Consider the following 12,500-nt stretch of genomic DNA (forward strand, 5'->3'; position numbering starts at 1 on the left):
ATGTCATAGTGTGCCAGATGGATTTCACGTAATCGTACGTTAACTTTTAACATTTTGGCCATGTGAACTGTGGTCTCCTCCTAAAAAAAACAGAAAAAAGGAACACAGTTTATTAATTTCGATGCGCAACAACAAAAAGAAAAGTGACTGAGGTTGTACATTCGGCCAGCAGAGAGCTGTACAAACATATGTTAGACTTCGAGTGGACAGGATGCAGCTCTACTTTAACACAACGTGTGGGCTCAGTTCAACGCCCCATCGACAGTGTCAGCTGATGTACGTCAAGTCAACTCCAATTTTTTTTTTAATCTCTCAGATAGTACGCGCGCTGTGATTGGCAGGCTGTATTCTACAGTACGGCCCGCTGTATGGTATGCTAAATTTGAGCGAGTTTTTCATGACGTTTATGTCACGTAAACTTGAAAGCGGTTTCAATCTTGAAAGCAACTATTTCAAAAACCCAAGAAGATTTACTCTATTCCTCTTCAAGTCAACTGTATGTAATGTGTAAACTGTGTGTACAATGCTAATATGTAAACAGGCCTCCGTTTAAACCAGCGTTGCTGAATTGGATTGCCTGTATAAACATCGCAAATAAATAAATAAATAAATAAATATTCGGATTTTGACGCCCAATTCTTGTGGTAGTTAAACCTTCCGCTTGAATTCAACTAGCTTCCTTTCCTGCACGCACTCCTGATTACCGCAGAGCTATAATAAATATCTTACTACCCTCGTTTTCTAGGTCAGTACTGTAAGTTACTGATCCTCGTCTTCTCGTTAATTTATGGCCACCCGGTCCGTAACTAATAGTACGGACCTTGAAAACGAGGTTAGGTGTATATACACGCACTAGTCAAAGAAATACAGTTAAGACAAGCTACAAAGTAGAGAAAAAAGACAGGCTAAGCTACATAATTATACAAATATAATTGATCTGTGCATAGTAACCAATTGAAAGAAGCCGAAGCTTTCGTGTTGGTCACAGTACTGTTTCGATAAATAGAAGACTTGCCCCAGCATTTTTTATCCCAAAAGACTCACTTATGTCCAGGTTTGACCCTAATTAGATGCACGCCCAATTTTGACATCCAACACAAAGTGTCCCTTTAAGTCTAAGCATTTCCTACCTTTTCAACAATAAGGTAAGGGTAAAGGTTAGCGTTATTTTTAGCTTTGGGTAAATGCAGCAGTTAATCTTCACTTAAAGAGCAGCATTTGGGGGACACTTTGTGACATAAATTGTCTGTATTCTGAGACAGAAGTGATGTTGAAGTTGGCTAGAAGAGCAAGGGGACACTTCGTGACGCTTATTGAAATCTGCGTGCATCTAATTAGGGTCAAACCTGGACATATCCTCAAAAGACTTACGATATTATTCATATACTCAAAAGCAAGGTGTACACACTCTTACATCGACTCTGGCGTCTGGCCAGCACCTACATTGCGCACACGCACACATCGTATGGAGTTTGAGACCTAAGATATGCTCATGAGGTTTAACAAGGCTGAAACAGCTGTCCATAGCATCTACACTATCCCGATGATATGGCTATGCCAAAGTCACCTTGTCCACACATGGCAAAGCTAATCACTTAACTTCGATTGCCTCCTAAGACATTCTCGTCCCCAGAGTCCTCCTTTCTTTTGCACAGCGCCAAGAAAACGGACTCTGGCCACAGCCAAAGAAGGAAGTCTGTGAATCACGAATAACAGTTCGCCTCTTAGGAGTGACACTTGTCAAGAGGTGCAGGGATGGTGCAGTGGTGAGAGCACTCGCCTCCCACCAATGTGGCTCGGATTCAATTCCCAGGCTTTGCGTCCTACGTGGGGTTGAGTTTGTTGAGCTTTTTCTCCGAGTACTCCGGTTTTCCCTTCTCAAAAACCAACATTATTGATTTGATTCGCATTTATTTAATATGTTGATTTCAGTTTACAGTGTCCCTAATTAGCGCTCCAGCGCCAGAAGACTAGACACTTGAATAAAATTCCTTTCCTTTCCTTTACTTTACTTGTTGATTTTACTCTGTTTTAAATTGGTTGTTCACCTTTGGACTGAAACGAACACTTTGTGAAATTCATCCAAATTGAGCATACACAACATTCATTTAAATACCTTTACGAACACAAGTGATTAAAAGTCTCAACTCACCTGACGAGTAAACAGAATTGGTCTGTTCAGATTAATTGATTTTAGTGTGCTGTTATTGTTCAGAACTGTGGCCATAGCAAGTATGCTTTCAATCTCCTACAAAACAGAACATTGACATTGATAATGGCCTTTGCAAATTAATTATAATGCATGTAATGATGATGATGAGACTCGTATTTCTTAAATACTGTTTTTATTATTATTGATAATATTAATAATTTAACGAAAATATCATAAGAAATATACATGAAGCTTCAACTTTTAACAACAAAACGTTATCCTATCCCTTTAAACAAATTTACTGGTATTTTAAAATAATATTACTTTTATGAATGTTACACTGTACTGGTGAAAACATACTATTAAACTAGTTTTAAAAACTTATACACAGTACTTATAGAAAGTTGAAGCGTACAAGCTTTCGGCTCCTTCTCTCGTACGCTTCAACTTTCTATAAGTGCTGTGTATAAGTTTTTAAAACTAGTTAAATAGTAAAATAATATTGTTTAATTCTCTTTGAGCATGTACAGTACATTTATGGCAACTTTGCAACATCAAGCTGAAGGTCATTTCCACTACTATTAAATGGCGACATTAAAGTGGGACTTAGTGGGAAAAGATTTTACTCTGTCTAACGCCAGACGATTGTACTCATCATTTACAGCAGTCATCAGTTACACGCGCCCCTCAACGACTTTCTTTCACATTTCAAAAGTAAAATTTAGGTGGACGTCAATCAAATGTTTCCATGACGATACTCCAGTTCTCTTGGCAGCAGTAATGGAAACATTTGATTGACGTCCATTTAAAATTTTATTTTCGAATATGAAAAATGTTGTTAAGGGGTGCATGTTACTGATGACTGCTGTAAATGTTGAGTAAAATCGTCTGGCGTTAGACAGAGTAAAATCTATTACCGGTTAATTAAGTCCCTTTTCTAGGAGTCAATGGATTAAGATTGGGCACTTCAATCATATAACCACTATGTTTTTTCTTTCAAATGTAGGTCTTGATGTTTCATTAAATTTTTGTTTCCGGTCTTTTTCTGCATTACATACAGTGTACATCTTATTCGATGGTTTAACATATAATACGTGCAGATATTTTGCGAGTTGCGTAGTACGAGCAATGAGCAAAATGTCTATGAGTATTATATGTTAAACCATCGAATAAGAGGTTTATTATTCCGACCACTACAAAAAGGTGTTATTTTGATTCAATTTGAGTGTTTCTAAAAAAAACTGCATCCGTATTTGCTCTGTTCTAAACCGGTCAAACCAGGACACTACAGTGTACTACCGTCTCATAGTTTGAGCGTTCTCTTGACTAAATATGGTAAAAAGGCGTAATAGTGGAATAATAAAAGTACTTATTCATGTTGTGCGGTTCAAAGCAACATGCAAAAATCTTTATTGCCGTATTACATAAGCAAAACACATTTCAAGACATTGGCATCGTAACTTCATATTAATTACCAGATCTGTTTCAGCCAGGTCCAGTTCCTCTAACATGGTGTTTACTTGAAGAGCTCCTGCCAGTTCCAGACCCCCTTTATTCTTGATTTTGTTCCCATTCAACCTCAGCTTGTTCAGGGTTTCGTTTACCTGGTATCAAGAAATGGAGAGAGCGATGATGACGATAAAAGAGGGTGCCTACAGTAACTCACAAAGACAAACTACAATGATACACTCAAGAAAACTGGGAGACACCTGAGTTCGTTTTTTGAATGTAAGTGTTTAAAGACAAAATATAGGGTGTTTTTAGATTACTTCACATAATTTATGAGTGCATCTTGTCAAGCAATTATCATTGGAGTTTCATTTGGTACCATAACATTGCCTTATTGTGAAACAGTGTTGCAGAGTTAATCCTTCAATCAACACATACCCTCCAAATTGTTGAAACTGGTCTGAGTCATGTTAATTAAAGCTCCAGTGAGTAATTGTCTCCCATGGAATTAACCCATTGATGAGTAAAATCGTCTGGCGTTAGACAGAGTAATTAAAAATAATAAGTCTGGCCAGTTAAGGCCAGTTTGGGTGTCAAAAGGGTTAATGGGGATTGGGTAAGTGATTAAAACACATGGTGCTGATTAAGGGGAGCTTATAATTAACCTAGTAAGCAGTTAATCCTGCTGTGCAATAACTCATACAATGTACCTGCAATCCTTTTGCAATTGCCTGGCCACCAGCAGGTCCGATATCATTGTAACTTAACACTAACCACTGTAGGCAGACGGTTTCCTAATAGGACAGTAAGAATGTTATTGGTTCGTCTGTCCGGTCAAATTAGCCCAGTTGCAGGTGGTAGATTGACGCTGTTGTTATTTAAACCATTAAACACAGACCTGTCTCATACGCCATTCTATTATAATGGCATCTACTTGATGTTCCACATGGCGACAACAACACTGCATCTACCAGTTGCGTTATTGCAGGCTACTGTCACATTAGCCATGATGCTCATTGTGTTTATGTTAAAAATAATAATTTATTGTGAAGATTGATTTGTGAATTTCACCCCAATACTTCTGTTTGTGAAACAAGGGTATAGGTCTGTTCAAAGAGATGAATAGTATTTTAGCGATGGTGACTCAAGAATACTTGGAAATAATGAGAGCGCTTGTTGGCAGGAGTGGAACCTTAAATACCTTTTGATTACTTAGTTCAGATGCTTTACCACTTTAGCTAGTGTACAGGAGAGTCATGGCAGCTTATGGGCCCACAGACGGATTCTTCGCGCGTTGCTAAGGAAGTGAAATGACTTCCGGTAACTGACAAGAAAACCCACTCACAAGCAAAAGTCACCACACAAACTGTTGTTTCCATCGAAGGTTTTTCCTCGCCCTTCCTCGCGCTTGTTCTCAGATCAACTGCGCATGCGTAAACGAACTGACTTCCGGTTTGAGAAAAAAGCTAAATTTCTGGCGGTTTTAAATTGAATTAATTTTTTTTTTACATGGCATGTTTCACCCCCAAATACAGAATATAGCTAAGCATTGCTTTTTTTAAATCATCTTTTTTGAAAAAGTTATGGGTATTTCAGGATCATTTATGTCTTTAAAATAAAAAGAAAACCACGCTTGGCTAGAATGCAAAAACGAATATAAATTATCAAACCATTGATTAAATCCCCAAATTGCGTAGCCCGGAGACAAATTTAGAGTTTTCTTTTATTGGTCACGTGACCATGGGCGTGGTATGATGATATTTAGGGTCGTTGGTTAGAAACTGACCAAAATAATGCCAAATTCTCTCAAATTACTTAACCATTTACATCCTTAGCAACGCACCCCAAAAAATACGTCAGTGGGCCCTTAAGGCCATTAACCTAACTATAGGTCAAACAGGTCTGTTGACTGTAATCACTCAATGTATTTGCAACCATATTATCCCTCTAAAACTTAGGTCCAGTATTGCACCTAATTAAAAGCACACAGGTTTTGATAAGCGGCAAGAAGTGTCCCATTAAGTCTAAGCGTCAACTATGTGTAATTCACAGCAATCCAAATGATCCTCACACTTCCAGACCTCTTGTCTATAAGCTGCACTTTAAATATTATACATTCATTTCATTCATCCAGTGAACATAAGCTCTGGTATTATTTTCAAGAAAGTTAGCCGAAAATCTGCAATCATCCAATTAGGTACACAATCCTGAAAATATCTGCCCTCTAATTACCTGAAGAAGCTGACCTAAAATCATGGCACCGTCATCTCCAATAGTATTGTAACCCAGATCCACCCCAATGATAAATGTGTTTGCTCTTAATGTCTGGTACAAGATTGAAGCATCCTTAAGGGGAAAGCAACAAATATATCTTGTGAGTTAAACCCTACATTTATAAGACAAATTCAGGGCTAACTTTGCCATTAATCCCCTATACCTCATCAGTGAGTCTTCTCCTGTACATTTCATTGCGTTCATTCCTTTTGTTGCCATGCAGATACAATTCAAACTCAATAACTGGCTCCCTGTTGATTGATACAAAATAACTTATACAATAGTTAAGAAATTATAATTTTACTTACAGTACGGACTGACCTAAATTTGATAAATTTGGAATCACTTGGGGTTTCAATAAAATTTAAAGTTGGTGGCTGGTTTGAGAAGAGTACAGTCTACCCAACTGTATCAACAAGGGTGTTGAGGCCTGCACTCAACCATTAGTTCGTGTCAGCAGTCTCCTTAATTTGCATACGGGTCTTGCCGTTTTTCGCGCCATTTAAAACAAAGAGAAAATCCTCAGACAACAATTCTCTTGCCTTTCGAGTTAAAGCAGCCTTTTCAACCTTTTGTAAACTGAATTTTGTTTCCTTGAACATTTTCCATTATCCGTCAATACTCGGTAAGGAATGTTGAGGTTCATTTATTATTGTATTTTGTTTTGGTGTTAATTTCATTGATCATTAAAATTTTGTAACTTATTTAACCCATGTAGCTATTGCTCATTTGTAATAAGTATTATTTTCTTTCAGAATAAAACGGAGTCTTATAACGAGAACGGCTGGCTTCATCACATTCGGATCAACTTTTACTGAAACAAATAGGCCCTAATTCGAGTCACCTATTTAAAGGGGCCCCTTTTTCTAGGGGTGTCTGGGGAATGCCAATTTTAAAGAACACCACCCAATGTCTAGCCTCCCTCGCAGATGTTCTTAAGGCTTCATCACACGTTCCTCCCTCACTAACGTCTTCAGAAACGAAAAACCACTTCTGTTCAATGACTGTTTGCCCACAATTTGAAGAAACCAATCAGCATTGACTAATTGTGTTTTGCATAGCCAATCACATGCTGCAAAAGAATGCCATACAAAACATGAGTTTACCCAAAAGTGGAAAACAGGCTTGGATTGGTCCATAATCCACAAACGGAATTGTTTTTTCATTTCAGCAGACGTTAGTGGGGGAGGGACACATGACGAGGCCCTTACAACGTCTGCATGGGAGTGAGCATCAAGCAAAGTTAATGATCACATTTAAGACGACTTCATTTTGTCATTATCAAACTGAATTTAATCTTAAGTTTGCAAGAATCTGCCCTTAATAAATAGATAGATAGATAGATAGATACTTTAGATAGATAGCAGACTAGCATGAAATGCTTGCGAGGCATATTCTAAGACAGAGCGTATAGTCATGCACAGTAAAATTGAATGAGAGATACATGGTCAATACAGGCGTGCTTAAGTTGTTTGAGCAAATAGATATGCTGAGATGCTTTCGCAGTGATATTATCTACATGATGATTCCACTTTAGATCATCTCTTTATTTTAATAGTGTAATGCCTAGTACTTTAGCTGATTTAACAGTTTCAAAGGTGTTACATGTAGTATTGACCTCAAGTGCAGGAATGTCTATGTTTACGTTTCTGTGGAAATTTATATGGAGTTCCTTACACTTAAGTGAGTTCAGGTTGAATTTGTTGGCCTTAGTAACTAGTCTAAGACATGGTCCACTGTGGCTTGTAAATTACTTCAATTTAGGGAAAAAAGTAGTTGACTTCTCTGGGTGAAGTAGACTGTGATTTTCAATGCTGTCAGCCCTTTTTGAAACCACAAGGTAAATGACTACTTAGCAGAATACACAAACACAAAACAGCCCTTGGCATTCTTATAACAATATATAGATCTATCCAAGCCTAAAAGCAGAGCTCCCAGGTTATTTGTTAACCTGGCTTGAGCCTGCGATCTAAGTGAAAACCAGTACCTAGTCAGCAGTCAGCTCCAAAAAAACAGCTGACCTCAATGAGCTCTAAACTTGAGCCCATGATATGGTCACGTGATACTGGTCAGTGGATACCTTGTTTTCACAGGTATTATTGACTATTACGTGGATGTCCAAATTATATCAAAAACATTTACCCTGTGAACTAGCTGGAGTATTTAATAAATATAATGAATGGCACCATGTTGGGCACAAGTATGTGTTGAAGTATTGATTATTATTATTATTATTATTATTATTATTATTATTATTATTATTATTATCATCATCATTATTATTACAAGAATATTATTAATTATTGTGCAACTTGTGTGTATGCGCCCACGAGCAATACTGCTTCCCATGATTACCATGAGAAAAGCATTAACTCACAGGTTCCATGCAATCATGTAATAGAAATCTTCATGTAGCCTCAGTTAATACCACTCAATATGGCTCACGCTCCCTAACATTTACTGGTCCTCGTCTTTGGAACTCCTTGCCTGCAAGTATAACCAGGGTTCTCCTTATCAGGTGGTAACCGGTAAAATTTACCGCTTGTAAGAGCACTTCTTACCACCTGCAAATGCTCAGAAGTCGCTTATCCTTTGCAGAGCGTCCAACGTTAACCAAATGCTTTACCGGTTTGAAAAGGTCCCTTACCTGTTGTGCTGAAAACTAGGGAGGACCCTATATAACTAATTCAAATTCTCTTAGAATATTTCATAAAACCCTTAAGAACTCTATGCTTCATTGTTATTCTAATTAATTATCTACCTTAGCGCATGAAGAAATACATTTTTAGAAAAAAATATATTTTTAATTCTGTCTGTAATAATTGTATTTTATTGTAGGGGTCATCCACTGTTTGGATGATCCCAACTCGATCCCTATTTTGTTATTTATATTACACCTTAGCTGTACTCTCTTTTGTTGCCTATGTAAATTTTACCAATAATTTTTTCATATTATGTGAAACTAAGCTGAGTTCATCTTGTCTTGTCTTCCTATGAGTATCAGGTGGTCTGCTTGGCCGCCCATCTGGCCACCGAAGCTCTGCTATTAACAATCAATCTTTGTGAGAGGGAAAACTAGAGAACTCCGAGAAAATTTTCACGAAGAAAAATAGAGAACAAACTCAACCCCAATGAGGCATGGAGTCTGGGAATTGATCCCAGGCCACATTCACGGTGGAAGGCAAAATTGCTCTTAACTGCAACAACACCAACAGCTATGAAAAAAACGCTCAGACACATACTTTGATTCATGGTGGTCATTTTCTACATGCAAATTGTATCATTAAGTTACTTGCAAAAATTACATTTGCCGAAATTCAAGGCCTCCAGGAACCTAACCCTCTTAAGTTTTGTTTGGTTGTTAAATTGTAACCTACATAAAAGATACTGCACAAGGGAGTGCACAACTTTCTATAGACAGACAAGAGTAATCCTTGAATGACAAGGAAGAGGCTATACATGAATTTTCTGTCAATTATTGCTTTCAAATATGATGAACCATTAACCATTTGAGATTCATTAGACCCAGAATCAACTTAGTGGAACAGCTCACCACTCTCAAGATCAAATCGCAGCAGAAAGAAAGTTTTTAAGCATCCACTTCTTGTCAAGAAAATTGATCTGATAATTGCCTGGGCCCAGCTGTTCAAAAGGCGACTGACACTAAACCACAATAAATACCACCATCACCCAGATGTGGATTTTATCCATCAAAAGTCTTAACCTTGGAAAAGTCCATAATATTATGGAAACCTTTCTTTAATCAGAAAATTAACTGCAATTAAAGTTTTCAGTAATCCGTGCGGATTAGGTGAATCGGGCTAATGTGGGCACTCAGTCTGACAGCTGAGCCTTGAAAACAATTAGCATTTTTTCAAAACTATTTGGGTTTTATTAAGCATATGTGAAACAATTCCTAATTTCGCTCATCATAATTTGATTAACCTTACATATACTACATATTACATGCATTTTATTACAAGAAAGAAAATCAATCCCCTGGGGAGAACGTGATTAAGAGCCCACGGACAGATTTTTGGAGCGTTGCTAGGGAAGTGACTGACGTCATCATATAGTGAGCTGACCAGAAAACTCACCCACAAGCAAAAATCACCGCACGAAACTGTTGTTTCCATCCAAGATTTTTCCTCGTCCTTTCTCGCGCTCGTTCTCAGATCAATTGCGCATGCGTAAACGAACTGACTTCCAGTTTGAGAAAAAACCTAACTTTCCGTCGGTCTTTAAATTGAATTAATTTTTTTTTATGTGGCACGTTTCACCTCCAAATACAGAATATAGGTAAGCATTGATTTTTTCAAATCATCTTTTTTGAAAATTTTATGGATATTTCAGGATCATTTATCTCTCTAAAATTAACATTTTTCATAATAAAAAGAAAACCATGCTTGGCTGGATGCAAAAAGGAATACAAATTATGAAACCACTGATTAAATACCCAAATTGTGTAGCACGTAGACAAATTTAGAGTTTTCTTTTATTGGTCACGTGACCATGGGCGTGGCTTGATGACGTCATCTTTAGGGTTATTGGTTTACAAAAGTTAGAAACTGACCAAAATAATGCCAAATTCTCTCAAATTAATTAACTATTACATCCTTAGCAACGCACCCCAAAAAATACGTCAGTGGGCCCTTAAAGTCATAAGTAAACAATAATTTTAGTTTTACCTAGCAACACATATCGCAATGAGAAATTCCGCAGGTTTGGTAAAATGTACGTAGCCACAAATCGCAACCACTTGAAACATCAATCTCTTTTGTTTGAGATGGTGGAAATTGATGACATCATTGTACGCTGTTTGGAGCAACTACAGAATACAGGGCCACTTTTAACCATGGGCCAAACGAGCCGGCTCGTTTGGCTCGGTAGTGGGAAAAATTAGGAACATTAAGTGTTGATTTTATATATGAGCGTTAAGTGTGGAGTTGATATATGTAGCGGCTCGTTTGGCTCGTCTGGCTCTCCAGTGCATCTAAGAACGAGGAATAATTTGTATTGCGTTAAGTGTTGGGTTCATATATGTAGCGGCTCGTCTGGCTCGCCAGTGCATCTAAGAACGAGGAATAATTTGTATTGCGTTAAGTGTTGGGTTCATATATGTAGCGGCTCGTTTGGCTCGTCTGGCTCGCCAGTGCATCTAAGAACGAGGAATAATTTGTATTGCGTTAAGTGTTGGGTTCATATATTTAGCGGCTCTTTTGGCTCGTCTGGCTCGGCAGTGGATCAAAGAACGAAGTATAAGTTGTTTTTGTTAAGTGTGGGGTTCATATATGTAGCGGCTCGTTTGGCTCGTCTGGCTCGGCTGTGGATGTAAGAACGAGCAATAAGCTGTTTGGCTTAATTGTTGAGTTATTATATTTAGCGGCTCGTTTGGCTCGGCAGTGGATCAAAGAACTTGGAATAATTGTTATGCGTGCAATTCTCGTGTGATATAATTTGCTGAAATAAGTTCACAAATTCTGTACTATTATCAGTTTAATCAATCGTTAATAATGAAACTGCAGTAACCATAAGGGTAAACGGGATGTCATAATTTCGAGTAAACTTATGATCAATTGTGATCCTAATGCTGAACTAGTATAGTAATTAAAAACGAGATGTAGTTGACCGAACCGCAAAATGAAAAGCTAAAATTTTACGAGAGTTCTTTATAGGCCTAATCACTGCAACGAGCGCTGAAGCTTAATCAGTAAACGAGTGCTTTATTCTTCACAAAATCTCGTGAAAAGTGTAGTTGACCGAACCGCAAAATGAAAGCTAAAATTTTACGAGAGTTCTTAGGCCTAATCACTGCAACGAGCGCTGAGGCTTAATCAGTAAACGAGTGCTTCATTCTTCACATTATCTCGTGAAAAGTGTAGTACGGTAAACACACGATGGGAAAATTACATGGAGTTGAACGCTTTCTACTAAAATTTTACGAGAGTTCTTAGGCCTAATCACTGCAACGAGCGCTGAGGCTTAATCAGTAAAGGAGTGCTTTATTCTTCACATGATCTCGTGAAAAGTGTAGTTGACCGAACCGCAAAATGAAAGCTAAAATTTTACGAAAGTTCTTAGGCCTAATCACTGCAACGAGCGCTGAGGCTTAATCAGTAAACGAGTGCTTTATTCTTCACATTATCTCGTGAAAAGTGTAGTACGGTAAACACACGATGGGAAAATTACATGGAGTTGAACGCTTTCTACTTTCTTCTTTAGATGTTCAAACTTTACAACGACAATTGCATAAGCTTATATTTATCTTGTACGTAGAAAAAATAGAAACACACATCACTGAGATCCACTGCCGAGCAAACGAGCCAGACAATTAACTTCGTCAGCGCAAAGAGCAAAGAGCAAACGAGCCAAACGAGCCGGCTCGTTTGGTGCATGCTTAAAAGTGGCCCTGTATTCTGTAGTTTAGTAGTTAGCTTTCATCAAAGCATTTGCAATCATCTTTTCTTTGTTCGCACTCTTTGTTCTTTGAAGGCATCCTATTCAGACTTAACCAAGGCTTTATGTCTCGAACCTACAATGTATTAGAAACTTAAGCTTAATTCGACTTACAAGAAACTGTCGTCTACTGCAGAATTGAGGAGAGCCAGAATCTCCGGATCCCCTT

At 37.8% G+C, this 12,500-nt stretch overlaps 1 protein-coding gene across 1 annotated transcript in view; it reads right to left on the reverse strand.

Annotated features, from left to right (window-relative positions):
* The window catches only part of LOC138051693 (leucine-rich repeat-containing protein 34-like), a 20,399-nt gene that overhangs the window by 7,741 nt on the left and 158 nt on the right, over positions 1-12,500 (reverse strand). Inside the window, exons 1-7 of the mRNA XM_068897954.1 lie at positions 12,446-12,500; positions 6,039-6,126; positions 5,834-5,947; positions 4,312-4,395; positions 3,628-3,756; positions 2,153-2,248; positions 1-80 (exon numbers count right to left, since the gene is read on the reverse strand). The exon at positions 1-80 is cut by the window's left edge and continues 75 nt beyond it; the exon at positions 12,446-12,500 is cut by the window's right edge and continues 158 nt beyond it. Of these exons, the coding sequence (XP_068754055.1) occupies positions 1-80; positions 2,153-2,248; positions 3,628-3,756; positions 4,312-4,395; positions 5,834-5,947; positions 6,039-6,126; positions 12,446-12,500 (646 nt within the window). The remainder of the gene's footprint in view (positions 81-2,152; positions 2,249-3,627; positions 3,757-4,311; positions 4,396-5,833; positions 5,948-6,038; positions 6,127-12,445) is intronic.

The sequence above is a fragment of the Montipora capricornis genome, chromosome 6 (genome assembly GCF_036669925.1).
Source record: "Montipora capricornis isolate CH-2021 chromosome 6, ASM3666992v2, whole genome shotgun sequence".
In the NCBI taxonomy this organism is placed as follows: Eukaryota; Metazoa; Cnidaria; class Anthozoa; order Scleractinia; family Acroporidae; genus Montipora; species Montipora capricornis.